This window comes from Bombina bombina, chromosome 4 (assembly GCF_027579735.1).
Source record: "Bombina bombina isolate aBomBom1 chromosome 4, aBomBom1.pri, whole genome shotgun sequence".
Classification (NCBI taxonomy): domain Eukaryota; kingdom Metazoa; phylum Chordata; class Amphibia; order Anura; family Bombinatoridae; genus Bombina; species Bombina bombina.
The window spans coordinates 247,038,694-247,055,794 of NC_069502.1; the positions used below are offsets into that span (position 1 = coordinate 247,038,694).

The 17,101-nt window shown below is 38.4% G+C and overlaps 1 protein-coding gene across 2 annotated transcripts in view; it reads left to right on the plus strand.

Moving 5' to 3' along the window:
* The window catches only part of LOC128656136 (glypican-5-like), a 501,056-nt gene that overhangs the window by 281,199 nt on the left and 202,756 nt on the right, over nt 1–17,101 (plus strand). For both annotated transcript variants that reach the window (XM_053709861.1, XM_053709862.1), the window contains one exon: nt 1,660–1,780. In XM_053709861.1, coding sequence (XP_053565836.1) covers nt 1,660–1,780 — 121 coding nt within the window. The remainder of the gene's footprint in view (nt 1–1,659; nt 1,781–17,101) is intronic.

A 17,101-nucleotide genomic window follows, 5' to 3' on the forward strand; every position in this document is an offset into this window, starting at 1 on the left:
CTCTCTTCCCTCCCCCACCCCACAATTGTCCCCGCCATCTTAAGTACTGGCAGTAAGTCTGCCAGTACTAAAATAAGAGTTTTTTGGGGATTTAAAAAAAAAAAAAAGATAATTCTGCTCTGTAGGATCCACCCTTAGCCCCCAACTTCCCTGATCCCCCCCCCAAACAGCTCTCTAACCCCCCCTCTCAGCCTTATTATGCGCCATATTGGGTACTGGCAGCTGTCTGCCAGTACCCAGTTTGAAATCAAATATGTTTTTTAGAACATTTTAGAACATTTTTAGAACATTTTATTATTATGTTTTCTGTAGTGTAGCTGCCCCCCCTCAACCCCCAACCTCCCACCATCCCAGATCGTTAACATTTGTAAAATATTTGCTCCCCCTCAACCCCCTCTCTCCCACCTTACAGTGTTTCATAGTGTAGGGTTCCCACCCGCGCGCGCGCCCGCTCCCGTGCACGCGCGCACACCCGCGCGCACCCGCGCGCACTCGATCCCACCCCCCTTCCCCACCGATGGCGGCCCACCCGCCTCCCACGATCAGCTCCCACCCACCAACGGACAGGGCCATTGATGGCCGATGCAGAGAGGGCCACAGGGTGGCTCTCTCTTCATCGGACGGCTTAAAAATGTTATAGCAGGATGCCTCAATATCGAGGCATCACTGCTATAACATGAAAGCAGTTGGAAGTGATCAGGATCGCTTCCACTGCTTTCAAAGACCAACGACGTACGGGGTACGTCCTTGGTCATTAACTGCATTTTTTTGCAGGACGTACCCCATACGTCGTTGGTCGTTAAGGGGTTAAATAATCACCTTTAATGTATCAAAACATAAAGTGTCGGGCCTCCATGGAGGCCTTGGTCACATGTAAAAAACACACATCACAGGCATGTCTGTGATGCCTGTGATATGTGTTTTTTACATGTGACTAAGGCCTCCATGTGAGGCCGACAAGTTATGTTTTGATACATTAAAGGTGATTATTTAAATCTCTTCATGCTGGCTTAAGTGTTGTGGACAACTGAGGATACACACCGGATCCTGATCCCCAGCCCCTTTTTCCTTTGGATATTTACAGGCCGTGCACAGAGTGGTTGCTTTGCTGGTGAGAGCTGATCTCTTTGTACATATGTATGTGTATGTATATATATATATATATATATATATATATATATATATATATATATATATATATACTGTATATATACATACAGCTCATGTACTTGTAATAGAGCGCAGGCATACTTTTAGCTCCATGTGACCTCATAAAAGTGAATAATCATAAACTCAGGACAGTCTGGGCCACATATAGATATGGTACCTACACAATCGTTTGTAACAGGAAGTTTACCCTGAAATGAGTATAGGTCAACCACAAATCATCTCTGGCTTACTTTTCTCTTACAGTGTTTTATCGTACAGACTCTCATCGTGCATTGATTTAATCTCCTCATTCTTTGTACACTGTAAAAAGGAATATGGTTTCTCCTTGCCCACAAGTCTCAGTACAAAAATGACAAATCAGGAGTGTCTGATAATGTGGGTTTATGTGACAATAAATGTAGTGAATATGTGTTTTTGACAAGGACTTAGCCTCTGGCTGGTTGGAGTGAGTGAATACTTATATACTGTTTATTTTTGTCTCCTTTGTAGTTACACAAACATGGTTGTGTCCAATGGAGTTAAAGCTCAAACAAACAATCCAGAAGTTAAAGTCAGAGGACTAAATCTGCACATCCGCCAAACCATTGAAAGGCTGCAGCAATTCACACAGGTATGAATGTTCTAGCTAAGTGTCAGACCCCTGGATACCCTAACACTAAAACATTCTTCTTTCTCTCCAGTTGCTCTTATTATGCAGAACAAATTCACTAATTATGAAGAGATAAATGCACATTAGTGAATTAACTGGAGAGAATGGTGAGGCTGTTCCAGTTATAGGGAATCTACGTAAATAAGTCTCAGGAGAAGGTTACTGAAGAATATAATTTACTCTATTATTGTTTGTAATTATTTTCATAGGGTAACAAACATTTGGATTTTTTTTTGCGTTATTCATATTTTGCTTCTTCATTACATTGTGTTGCAGTATAGTAGACTTTTATTTGGAAAATGTTTTGGTCGATACATTTTGAAGAACGTTTTTGCGAAAGTCTTTATATATTTTCTGGGACTGCTTGTTTTTTTTAAATATTTAGTAAGATTTCCCCTCTGGTGGAGGTTTTATATGTTATTTATATTTCAGAGAATAAAACATTATCATATTATTTTTGGCTTTCACTCAAGTGCAAACTATAACTTTCAACTTGTAATATGAGCACAATTTAGCACTTTCACAATATCCTTTGAAAGTATAAAATGCACTCGAGCGAAGTTAGCCGCACTAACCCTTCTCTGGTTAACCATGGACTTGTAATATCAAGTTGTTCACTAATTTTAGCACAGTCCAACAGTATTGTCTGTCGCATTCCACTCTATCATTAACACTTTGTAACTTGTAATGAACAGTTATATGCTCTAATTTGTTAGAATCTGAAATGTTAGCACTAGCAACCCTGCATCTATATGTGTTTAAACCCTGCAAAGAGGTTAAACACATGGTTACTGTACCACCCAGGAGCCACAGAAAGTGACTGCTCCTGAGTAGAAACAGCCAGTGACCCAATAAGTAGCGGCAGTTGCATGACTCAGCTGCACAATTAGTGCACATAATTGTTCCACTATAATGGCCCTTTAAAGGGGCAAAAACATCTTGAGATTTTTATATAAAATGTTTAGTTATGTGTAATGAAACAACTTTGCAATATATTTTCCTTATTTGTTTTGCCCCTTTTCATGTAATTTATCTCTGAAATCTGAGTAATTTCTAATTCTAAGAACTTGAAATGCACCTTGTTGACTTTTTAAAGCTAACCCTATTATATATCTGTCCCTAATTGGCTTTATCAAATATTAACTGAAAAACAATGCATTCTATACTATATTTATGACAGTGACTATCCATGTTGCCTGCTGACTAAAGCCCAGATTGGCTCCAAATTAGGCAAAGTGTGGGTGGAGTTTGGCTGTTGAAAAGTAATTGCACTGAAAAGGAGGTTAAAGGGCCACTAAACCCAAAATCTTTCTTTCATGATTCAGATAGAACATACAAATTTAAACAACATTACAATTTACTTCTATTATTTATTTTGCTTCATTTTTAAGATATCCTTATTTGAAGAAAAAGCAATGCACATGGGTGAGCCAATCACACGAGGCTTCTATGTGCAGCAACCAATCAGCAGCTACTGAGCATATCTAGATATGCTTTCCAGCAAAGAATATCAAGAGAATAAAACAAATTAGATAATAGAAGTAAATTAGAAAGATGTTTAAAAATGCATTCTCTTTCTAAATCATGAAAGAAAAAAATATGGGTATCATGGCCCTTTAATTTGTTTTACAAACGATATGGCTTGGCTGATATGTTATTCTATAGCAGCACAACAGAAATGTCTTGTAATTACAAAATCCCTTTAAGGACAGTCTATGTCCCCAGTCAGAGTTATAGAGACCATTGATATTGGTTTTCTCTTATGGTATGTTTTTTTGCTTTTTCTCAAAAATAATAACTACTAAATTGCCACATGGTGATAAAAATATTTCTGATAGAACCTAGAAGTCTGGTACTTTATATTTGTACGTAAAACATCACACATCAATTGATAATGTAATGCAAAATGCTTCAAAGTAATTACAAATATTTTGGCATTTATGAAAAAAATAATAATAATTTGTTGAAATTTAACACTGTAGTAGCTCACTTCTATCATCCAATTTAGCCTCAGCAGAGGAGAAAAGAGGCTTTTGAAAGTAGGGATGTACATTTGGATCCTTCGTTAGGATCTGAATGTGGAAGAAGGTGGCCAGATCTTAGTATGTTGCACTTTAAAAAAAAAAATATATATGGCTCCGAAAAGAGCCGTATTCGGATCCTTGGTTATTTGAAATGGTATGTCCCACGGCTACAAAGCAATGCAAATTTAAAAACAAAAAAAAAGTTTAAATTATTTTAAATAATGTATTTTGTATGCTTACCTTTTGCAATGTAGTGTTTAAGGCGCACATATTTCTGTCTATATTCCATCACCAATTGAAAAATTTTACTTTTCAGAATCAGTTTAAGATCAGTTAAGTACTCTTTCCTGGCTGCAATTTGTGTATTTCATGTTTATCAGGCCCGGCACCAGTGTAAGGCCATCTAGGCAGCCTTACTGCGCCCCATCAGGGGGGCGTCGGATCTGCCTACCGGCATTGGCAAATCAGCTTAAGTTTTTGAAAAACGCAACAGCGCGCACGGCACACACTTTTCACTGACAGTGACTATCTGTCACTCAGACTCAGTCAGGACACAGTCTGTTGCAGCAGGGACTGCAGACATCCCAACTCTCCCTGAAGTTCAGGGAGTCTCCCTGATTGTAATAGCGGCTCCCTGATGCCAGCAAATGGAATGCAATCTCCCTGAAACTCCAAGTACTATGATCCAATGTGGCCCAAATCCGGAAAAGTGTTTCTTTAAGGAATGCCTTTAGTTGCTGGGACGTTTTAGAACCCTCAAAGCATGCATCAGTAACCAAAAAGCCCCCACTAGCACTGATTTTAATAAAATAAAACACAAATACTACCTTATTTACTGCACGTAATTAAACTTCGTATTCTAAAATAAACAAGCGTACGATCACTGGAAAAAAAAGATTTGTTGTATGTGGTTGTGCAATAAAGCTACTTTTTTAATGTGAATTTAGTGGGAAGCTACTTTAATGATAAGTCTCTATCTTATTTAGGGTTTCAAGGTGTCCAATATATAACTGGGAGGGGGGTGGCAGCACAGTAGCAGGAGAAGCCACCTCCCTGAGATGAGTTTTTGCAGGTTGGGATGTCTGGGACTGTGGGACAACATTATCCATGATGGGCATTGGGCAGCACAGGGGTCAGGAGGGTGCTGGGTGTGTGGGCACTACTGGACAGTTGAGTTCAGACTGAGCTATTGTCACTTGCGTTGCTGCCTGCTGCGCATCGGCACTCCACTGACTCGTCACTCAGCGTGCATCATAACGGCCGCCTATCTGACTGAGAGACTGTCAGTCAGTGACATGAGAGAGGCTGGAGGCGGCTCGGGAAGTGGAGCTGTTAGAGGGGAAAACACATGTGAGGATGCTGGCACCTGTAACTGTACTTGTGAGTGTCACACTACTACTATACTTTTGAAATAGAGGCTGAGGGAGTCACGTGAGAGACTGGTGCTGTGGTTCTAAAGATAGTGAGAGAGGTAGGTTGGCGACCGTTGGCACATCATTTATAATTTTATTATTTATAAGCTGCCTGTTATGCATTAAGACCACAGTTTCCTTTTTTATATATTTTTTTTAAATCATCTAATAATGTCACCACTTTTTTCCCCCAACACCACAGAAGCACACTACACATTAGTCACTCTGAGACTGAGTCCCTATAGAGCTTAGGCTATGCACAGAATGAGACATGGTCACCACTTCATCACTTAACTGTTCACTTAACTTATGTGAAGAACCTAGGTTACCCCATATGTAATTTCTGGGTGGGGGGAGGAGAGCTGCTATGGCTATGGGATGGTTCTTGGTTGCTGCTTGCTTGCTGCTGGAAAAAAATCATCAGTTTTGCATGATCATGGACATGGGTTAAGGAGGATAATACATTAAATAACACACATATATATATATATATATATATATATATATATATATATATATATATATATATATATATATATATATATATATATATATATTGTTATGCAGCCCAACCACTGTCTGATTTGCTATGCAGCCCAACCACTGTCTGATTTGCTATGCAGCCCAACCATTGTCTGAATTGCTAGGCAGCCCAACCACTGTCTGATTTGTTATGCAGCCCAATCACCCAAATCTTGTAGTCCCAAGGTGTTTTATGCTCTTCTGACTATTTGTGCATTTTGTTATGAAGGTCTTAATCTGTAATGCCTTTCTATTAGTATACTATTAAATGTTATTGTTTGGCATTTTGCTTACTCCTGCAATGCTTGTGGGCGTGTGCATATAAATATATATATATATATATATATATTTACTAGTGCTAAAAGCCCATGTACACGGGCCAAAATGTCCCCCTCCAAGATCTTTCCCTAGAATTTATTTCCCCCTCCACCCTAGGATCCCCCTATATCTCCTTCTCCCTCTTTCCCCCTCCATCCTTCCTTCTCCCTCTTGGCATACATTTTTTCTGTAGTGTAGCGGGCCCACGCGCCTCGTGGGGCATGCAGAAATAGTGTGATCTCGCTACTTTTAGCAAGATTGCAGCAGAGAGATGCCCAGGGCTTAATGGCCAGTGCCATCCTTGCACTTGTCTCGTTCAGTCTCTACTGTGCATTGGCGCTGGTCATTAACGGGTTAAGGCTAGATAAACATACTTGGCCTTTTAATATATAGGATATATATATATATATATATATATATATATATATACATGCGCGCACACACACACCAGTACATGTGTATTGTCTTTAAAATTCCAGTCGCTCTTGGCTCTGTACTTATAGTAAACCGTATTACCAGGGAACATGCAGAGTCGCAGAAATATAAATAATAATAAGGAAAATCTTAAGATAAAAGGAAATAGCTTGTTCCTGAAAATGTTAGTGGAAAATATAAAGATATGAGCAGTTCCTACACCTTCAAGAAGTGCTTTGCAATTCCAGCTGCCTTAACAAGCTCCCCAATGAGATGCAGTGATACTGGTGACTGACAGCCTGAGGTCCCCATATTGAACACTCATTTATTCCCAAGGAATGGATTAGACAGAATACTGATTAATGCCTTGATGTTTTCACGCTGTAAATAGCACAGGTCTTTTGATCATAATTTATACAAGTATCTTCTGTAAGATCAAAGTCTTAAAAGTATGACTAACTTTCCCTGTTAGTTTTACACTGCATGTGCATTTTCAATGCATGTGGAATATCAATACTGTGGCCATATGGCCTGTTAGTAACGCATCCTGCATTGCTTTTAAATAATTCACTTGTCTACATTCTAATTGAAAAATCTTAAAGTTTTGAAATGTATTAATATCAGATTAGTGTTATATATTATGAGTTAGCGGTTGTAAAATATAATGAGCTGAAAATACCTTGACTGTAGCATGTAAACATCACATGAAACATACTGTAGAGGTGCTGTAGAATCAAAGCCCTGTTGTACCAACAACTAATAGTGAATGGAAGACAGTCAAGTCCTAAAATATTTTTCATGATACAAATAGGCAATGTAATTTTAAGCAACTTCCAATTTACTTTTATCACTAATTTTGCTTTGTTCTCTTAGTAGTCTTAGTTGAAAGCTAAACCTAGGAGGCTTATATGTGAATTTCTTAGGCCTTGAAGACTACCTCTCATATGAATGCATTTTGACAGTTTTTCACCGATAGAAGGCATTAGTTCATGTGTGCCATATAGATAACATTGAGCTCATGCACGTGAAGATACCTAGGAGTGAGCACCGATTGGCTAAAATGCAAGTCTGTCATAAGAACTGAAATAAGTTAGTTTGCAGAGGCTTAAATACAAGGTAATCACAGAGGTAAAATGTTTAGTATTATAACTGTGTTGGCTATGCAAAACTGGGGTATGGGTAATAAAGGATTATCTTTTTAAACAACAAAAATTCTGGTGTTGTCTCTTTAAATAGAAAAATAGATTTTTAAAATGAGTTAAAATAGCAGATAACTGACGCATTTCACTTATGCATTACTATTATTATTAACATTTATTGGTAAAGCACTGCAACATTCGATAGCGCAATATGAATGTTGTATGTGAGGATTAGTGCAATGTTTCTTGAGTGTGTCATGATTAATTTTTGTTGACTCATTTTCAGTTACTTAAATCATTTTTATATTTTGGTTTTCACAGTTTTGGGTTGCAGATAACATTGTCTACTGACAAGCTTTTGTTTTATCATGTTAATTAAAGGGACATGAAACACATTTTTTTTCTGCGTGACTCAGATAAAGATTGCCTTTTTAAACAACTTTCCAATTTACTTCTATTATCTAATTTATTTATTTCTAATGCTTGTGAGAGTCCACAACCTTACTCTTGGGAAATACTTTACCTGGCCACCAGGAGGACGCAAAGACACCCCACACCAGAGTTTTAAGTATCCCTCCTACTTCCCTCTCTCTCCCAGTAGTTCTTTGCCTCATCAAGGAGAGAGCAAAGTTAGAGGTGTTCAGAAGATCATTCCTTCCTGGAATAGAGGGATACGTTTGAATATTTCAAGCCACTGGAGTCACTGGGAAGTTCCCGAGTCTCCTGCAGTTGATAGTTTTTCCCAAGTATGGTCCCAGTTGTCAGTGACACTAGGGGTCTGGGGACACATTACGCTCTTTTTCTCCATGGCGTTCAGATATGTGAGGAAGCTGGGAGTGTGCCCCACAAATGAAAGGGACCTAGTCTAACTAAGGGGGGGGGGGGCTTGGGGTACATATAGTGTTTAGTGCAGAGTGGTAGTACACAAAGGGACATACAGCAGGGGTTATACGCTACATGCTTGTCCTAGTCTCAGTCTGGGTCTTGTTTGACATTAATTACTGTGAGTCGGGCGGTTACAGTATGCAGTGCTTTTGTTTTGGAGGTTCTACAGCAGCACAGGAAATAGCTTGTTGCAGTTGTGGGGATACGGTTCATATTTATTTACCGGGGCAAGGAAAGGGTTACACAATATTCCCGCCACGGGGACAAGGTCTTGGTATGCATTCCCACTAATAGCTCACTTTTCCTTTCAGCTGTTAAGTGGATAAGCAGCGATTTTCAGGAGCAGTCCGTACTACACCGGCTGATAGTCCCGAGGGATTCCAGGCACAGGAGGGGTTGAGACTCTCCATACTGGAGCTGTATGGGGCAGTTTATGTCACCATTAGTTTAATCATTATCTGGGTGCACTGGGAAGGCTTAGTTTGCTGTGAGTCTACCAATTTTCTTTCGCAGTCTTTCCCTGCAGTAGTACCTCTGGCTTAAGACACACGGAAGAAGGGGGTGTCTGATATTGCCCCTGGATTTCAAAATCCTAACTAGCCATAGATTTTGTGGTGGACTCCTCTGGGTCTGATGGAAAGGTGTCTTCTGAGGTCTCACTGGTCAGACTCAGACATGGACACTGAGGATTTTAATTTTCAATTTAAGATGGAACAATTGCATTCCTTATTAAAGGAGGTTTTAAAGAAGCTAGGCATTTAGGATCCTTGGCCATCTGAGGAAAAGCCTCTCTAGAAGCTGGATATGATTTTTAGACCTAAGATTAAAGCCCCAGATACATTTCCAGTGCCTATGTTAGTTTCGGAAATCATTGCTAACGAATGGGAGAAACCTGGAGTGCGCTTTACTTCTTCCCCTTCATTTAGCAAGCTTTTTCCAGTGGCTGCAGCTAATTTAAAAATGTGGGGTTCTATCCCTAAGGTTAATAGGGCAATCTCCATGTTAGCCAAGATAACTACTATCGCCTAGGAGGACAATACGTCTTTCAAAGATTCTATTGACAGGAAACTAAAGGGTTTTCTTAGGAAAGCTTTTTTACAGGGAGGTTTATTAGTCCAACCAGTGGTTGGTATCACTGCAGTGGCAGGTGCTGCTGCTTTTTGGTGTGATTCCCTAAATTACCTTCTCTCTGAGGAATCATCTGGAATATATTCAATGTCCGAAGATAGTGAACATTTTTATTTGCAATGCGGTGATTCAAATCATTCGCATTAATGCAAAGAGTATAGCTTTAGCTGTCTTGTGCTGAAGGGGATCTTTAGCTAAAATATTGGTCTTTAGATATGGTTTCCAAGTCCAGGTTGCTCACACTTGCATTCAAAGGAAAAACCATGTTTCGTCCTGGCTTGCACTCTAGTCACGGGAGTAAAGGGAGCTTTTCTTCCTCAGGATAGGAAGGCTAGACCTAAGGCAAAATGTGGTAGCAGATTTAGCTCCTTTCGCCAGTATAAGTGGCAGAAATCTCACAAAAATCAGAAGCCAGACCACTAGACCTTTTTGAAAACCTTTATTCTAATTGGAACAAGTCCAAGCCAGCAAAAAAGCCTTCCACGGATAAAAAATCTGCATGAAAGTGCAGCCCCCCAATCCGGATTCTCAGGTAGGGGCAGTCTAATCTTTTTTTTTTGGAAGCCTGGGCAAGTTCTGTTCAGGACCTTTAAGTTCTGGAGATAGTATCCCAGAGGTACAGGATAGGTTTCAGATCTCATCCTCCTCAATAAAGTTTTATTCTGTCCCATGTTTCAAGAAGGCCAAAAATGGACAGCCTTCTTGCAGTGTGTAAAGGATCTGGAAGATATGGGTGTAATTACTCGAGTACTCGTGGAGAAACGGGAGATGGGTTTTTACTCAAATCTCTTTGTTGTTCCAAAAAGGAGGGAACCTTGAGACCCATCTTAGATCTAAAGATGCTAAACAAGTTCTTGAGAGTACCTTCCTTCAAGATGGAGAGTATATGATCCATTCTTCCTCTGGTGGTTCAAGGTCAGTTAATGATAACAATAGATCTGACAGATGCATACTTGCACATCCCAATCCACCCAGATCATCACAGGTTTATTCCATTAGCCTTTCAAAACAATCATTTCCAGTTCCTAGCCTTACCGTTTAGTCTAGCAACTGCTCCTTCCATTTTCACCAACGTTTTAGGAGCTACCCTTTCGGTGATCAGGGTACAAGGGTTGTCAGTGGCCCCATACTTGGATGATATCTTGGTGCAAGCTCCAACTTTACCTTTAGCTTTTCTTCATACAGAGAAACAACTGTGGTTCCATCATCATAGATGGAAAGTCAATGTAGCCAAGAGCTCTTTAATACCCAGAACAAGGGATGTTTTGTGAGTCATCATAGATTCAGAGGTAATGAAACTGTTTCTCACAGACCAGCACATACTCAAGCTACAAGCAGCATGTCAGAGGCTTTAGTCTACCCAATCACCATCCATAGCTTAGTGCATCAAGGTTATAGGTTTAATGGTGGTATAGGTTTAATGGTGGTGTCATGAGATGCCATTCTGTTTGTGAGGTTCCATCTGCATCCCCTACAACTTTGCATGCTGACTCAGTTGGATGGAGATCATTCAGATCTGTCCCAGATTATTCAGCTGACTCAGGAAGCACAGGGCTCCCTGTCTTGGTAGACATCTCCAATTAATTTGTCCAGAGGCATGTCTTTCCTCAGACCAGAGTGGCAGATAATCACCACGGATGCAAGTCTATCTGGCTGGGGAATAGTATGGGAATGTCCCATAGCTCACAGTTGGCTCTTCTACCCATCAAAATTCTGGAACTCAAGGCTATATGCAGAACTCAATTGGCTGCTCTTCTTTTTATGCACTTCCAGTCAGACAGCATCATGACTATAGTTATATAAACCATTAAGGGGGCACTTGGAGCCCCCTAGTTATGCAAGATGTCTGTTAGATCCTCAATTGAGCGGGAGACATCAGAGTGTCATTTTGGATATTCATACTCCAGGAGTGGAAACTTGGGAAGCAGATTATCTGAGTCATCAGACATTTTATCTGGGAGAATGATCTCTCAATCAGGAAATTTCAACAGGTTAGTGGATCTCTGGGATTGGCCAGAGATAGACTTAATGGCTTCTTGCTTAGGTGATATAGACCATGGAGTCATCAAGGCATCTACCAGTTCTGCCTGGGATCTAATATAGTTGGTCTACATCTTTCCCCCAATCATTCTTTTTCCATGGGTGGTGGCTCGCCTAAAGCAGGAGTGAACTCCAGCCATCCATATAGCTCCTGTGTGGCCCCACATAACTTGGTATGAAGACCTGGTACAGATGTCCAGTGCGACACCATAGCATCTTCCTCTACATCCAGATTTGTTCATGCAAGGCCCATTCCTTCATCAAAATATGTAGTCTTGCAGTTTAACTGCTTGGAGATTGTACAGTTGATTCTTTCTCAGAGGGGATTCAAAGACTCAGTGGTTGAGACTTTGATTCAAACTTGTAAACCAGTTACAAGGAAGATTTACCACAAGGTGTGTAATGTTTATCTTTCCTGGTGTGCAAAACGGGGGTTATTCCTGGCATTCGGTTTGAATAACTCATGTTTTGTACTTATTGCAGGAAGGGCTAGATAAGGGTCTATCTGCTAATTATCTCAAAGAGCAGATTTCAACCTTATCGGTCCTGTTACACAGAAAACTAACCCATTTACCTGACATTTAATCCTTCATACAGGCTCTTGATAGAATTAGAACGTTGGTACAATTCCAATGTCCTCCTTGGAATCTTAATTTAGTTCTCAAGGTACTTCAGTACCCACCATTTGAACCTATGCATAATCTTGACATTAAATTATTGGATGGTTCTTTTCCTTTTGACTATCTCTTCGGCCAGAAAGGTTTCAGATTTGTCAGCTTTGTCCCGTGACTCTCTTTACTTGGTGTTTCACCAAGATAAGGAAGTTTTACACCCAGTCACTGGATTTTTGCCTAAAGTAGTTATGTTAGAGAACATTTATTTAGGAGATTGTGGTGCCTTCTTTATGTCCTAGCCCCAAGCCCTTTATAGAAAGGTTACTCCATAGCCTAGATGTAGTTAGAGCTTTGAAATTTTATCTTCAAGCTACAATGGGTTTTCTTCAATCCTCCAGTTTTTACATGTTGTACTCAGGTAAACAAAAGGGGCAGAAGCATAATGTGCTTGACTTACTTGGATGCTGGTCAGGAACCTCCTTTTCGAATTACAGCTCATTCCACTCACTCGGTGTCTACTTCTTGGGTGTTCAAGAATGAGGCCTCTGTAGAACAGATCTGTAGGGTGGCAACTTGGTCTTCCTTACATACTTTCACCAAGTTTTATCAAATTTAGGCTTTTGCCTCGACGGAGGCTGCCTTTGGGAGAAACGTTTTGTAGGTGGTGATACCTGGTAAATAGATAACACAGATAAATCAGTCATAGACTGACACTAATGTACACTTGTGTAGCACTCACATTCCTTAAAGGCCTATTGGGATACTCCGACCATATATAATCTATGCTAACCTTTAAAACATTTAGTTTATATCAGCAATCGCTGCTTACTTCATTTGTAGTTGTGGATGGTCACATATACTCGGACCATATATAAGCTATCTTAACCTTTAAAGTATTTAGCTTATATCAGCAACCTCTGCTTACCGCATATGAAGTTAAGAAACTGTTATTTTTAGTTTATACTGGGAGGTCTATTATAAATGTATAGTATCGATGCAGTGGATACTTGGTAGTAACTCCAATAGACTTATAGTAACGGATATAATTACATCTTAACTTAAATTACTTAGTGACTTTTAGCACAGAGCGCCATCATACATACTGTGAATCTAAGCACCTGTAAATATAAATATAAGCGCATATTACATCAGTGATATCTGTCATGAGCCATATGATATATTTTACTATCTTTTGAAAGCTACATAAGTTTCGTTACCAATACCAACAAATAGCTGAATGTTATTATATAAGTATTTCCTACAAAAAATTAAAAATATGCTTTGAATATATATTTCTTAATTGAATATATATACTAATATTAGTATAAAGCATATTCTCTTGATAAACACAAGTTGTATGGGCATTTATCTACCAATAATAACAAGTCAACTACAGTTTACTACCATAAGATAATTAACCATCTTTCTGACCTTATATTAGAAACCTCCCTTATAGCCTTTTGAGCCTATCAATCAGTGTACATATATACCCTGACTATGGATTAATATTCACATCCTAGGTCAGACTTATTATCAATAATTTCCACTGATGGTGAATAAACTGTTATATATCTTGAGATATATATTAATCACCATTTTCCTGTGTTTTTTAAAGTTGTCTTTTCTGTGTGTATGTCAAACACCCCCTTTTTAAAAAAAAAAAAAAAGTTCCTATTAAAGATTAATTTTAAATTGTATACTCCTCCTCCTTCTCATACATTTTTCCACTAATCTGCCCAATAGGCCTTTAAGGAATGTGAGTGCTACACAAGTGTACATTAGTGTCTATGACTGATGTATCTGTGTTTTGTATACCCAGTACACAGCACCCCTTCTTCTAATATATTACTAGAGATAGTGTCTATAATTTTTAGACCTACAATAGATAACCTATATTAGCATCCTTGCCCTTCTACCTTAGTAGTGCCATTAGTACCCCTGTTTCCTCTCCTCTGGTAAATAGATGTCTGCCTTCCTCTTTTTTTTCACCCTAGATTTTGTGAACTTCTCAGTTTAGACTCTCACAACCATACATAATGTATGCTTCCTTTATAAATGATTTTTTTTTTTTTTTATTGTGAGAGTTCAAAAACATGCCCATTTTATTCAGTGATGGCAGGTATAGTACCACATCTTTACCCCAGTTATCATTTTCTTCTATCTTTCTCTTTTGATTTTTTTAAAAGTATATATTTCTATATATCTCTAATTATTATTCAATTAGAATAAGTCCGTTTTCCCAGGTCACTGTAGATTTGCTGGTGGTAACATTTACAGATACCTCCCAGTGCATGAAATATGCATCTAGAAAGGTCTACCTATACACAAATGTGAGCAACTCAATATTTTAAAAGTTTTTGCTTTAACAACTAAGATAAATGTAAAAGAAAAGTGTGTTTCATTTTGTACTTGTAATACTTGTAATTAATCTGATCACATTTTTAAAGTAATTAATAGTGAATTATAGTGAACCTAAATTGCATTTATTAAAAGCAATTATTTTAATATAAACTCATTATAGGTTAAATGTTTCACTTGAAAATATCAGTAATTAATTAATGACTGTTTCAGAGCTCAATAAAGAAAAAGTAGAACAATACAAACATTCCATTATAACCACTCTCCAACCAGATACAATAAAGGGTTTGCAAAAGCTAGCATAAACAATATGGCAGTAGGTAATAATTACATGTAAACAGTGTTTACTCACTGCTGTAGATACCTTCCCATGGATTTAAACAGTTCTTGTCATAGAGGCCTCTTTATTAAAGGTCTGTCGGACCTGATCCGACAGTGCGGATCAGGTCTGACAGACCTCACTGAATGCGGAGAGCAATACGCTCTCCATATTCAGCATTGCACCAGCAGCTCTTGCAGATTCGCAGCCAATCAGCCGCCAGCAGGGGGGTGTCAATCAACCCGATCGTACTCGATCGGGTTGAATTGTGGTGATCTCTGTCCGCCTGCTCAGAGCAGGCGGACAGAGTTATGGAGCAACGGTCTTTAGACACGGGCCTTCAAGCTCCATTCGGAGCTTGATAAATAGGCCTCATAGTGTCACAAATGACTTTATTATTTGCAGAACATTGACCCCATAACATAATCTGCGTATTTTGCGTCCACTTCCTGAAATATGTGTTTCAGTTGTTGAGAAGTACGTTATCTACATAAAATGGTCAATCGCTAGCAATTATCTTTATAAAATCCAACAGACACAGTAAACAAAAACAACAAATTTTTATAAGAAGATGTGAGCAGGTCCTGCTAAACGATTCCCCCTTTTTTTAATTCTACAACTCACTGAGATTTTCACGTACATTTTTGGCAGCAGTCTCCAAGACACCTTAAGTTAACCTATGTCCTTTCAATCAACTCCTAAAATGATAAATGTTGTTAAGCATTCTTTCTCCACCTTTTGGCTATGGGAAGATGAAACATTTTATCCTCAGGACAAAATGTTATCAACTGATCATTGCATGAAGCTTCTATAACTGAAATACAAAGCAAATTATTACAGTGATGTAGTCATCCAGCTGTCTCTGTATGTCTTGGTGATAAAAGCAGGAGGCGCTTATATTTTACCTTCACATAAAGTGTTATCAGCATTTTATTTGTATTTATTTTCCAGGCCTTTCAGAGAAAAATGTATCTTGCCTTTCCCCAGTGAGGGATGTGCACTGACATGTTTAAGATTTGCCTTACTGTTTGCTCAACTCTTTGCTTTCAGGTGAAAGGGTTTCTCTGGAATTGCAAGTTACTTTTTTTATACTGTCATAATGGACAGAACAACCCTAGTTTCTACATGTTGGATTCAGTTGTTAGAGTCTCATGCATGACTAGCTTTCAATCACTGCTGGCTACCCAAGTGTTTGTTTCTTTTGTGTAACAGCTGTCTTGAATAGGATTGTTACGCCAAAGAAAGGTTTCTGGCAAAATACCTCAACACATCTTCATAAAACCCTAATGACAGGATTCAGCAATAGCTTCAGAGCAACATTTGAGATTTTAATTTATGATATGTAATTGGATCTAGACAAAACATGTTCGTGTCAGTGCAAATGTGGGTGTTAAAGTGTTTTTTACTGCAATTAAGCAGCATACATCATATGAGAAATAGATAAATAAGATAATAAAGCATCATAGCTTAAACCTCATTAAAAGGAACCAAAATATTGTTTGTTATGTTCAGTACTATATTCAGCCAAAAAACAACTTTGTGCTCTATTCTACAACTAGATATCTACATGTCAACTATTCAATTGAGCGTGGTGTAAATCATTTCCCCCCCTAAATCGTTGCATATGAAATGAATTTGACTTATTCAACACTCTTTGAACATCACAAAGTGTTTGTCACAAAGCAAACTGCAAAGGTCTCATTGAGGTAAACATATGACATTTATTTTTAGTTTTTATGGGGATGTTACCTCAATATTAAATTAGTTAAATGAATATGTGGTCTATCAGAAAATTAATTACTCCAACTAAAATGCGCTCTCAATGCCTATAATAGCCTAATATTCATTCAGTTTGTCATATTGCATGTAGTTAGGCAAACTTTGTCAGTGTATATTTATCCCTTTAAAGGGTTAAAATAGAGAGAGCTGTGAACCTGAATTCCAAAACACAAGCACAACACTAGAAATATATATTGCTCCTTATTGTAATAACAGAACTCTATAAGAACCTTGTAATGCCTTGTTTTTATTATAAAATTCTAATAATAGATATTTAGACTAAATATACTTTTTTTTTTTTTAAAGGAGCTTATACACTATTTATTTTGT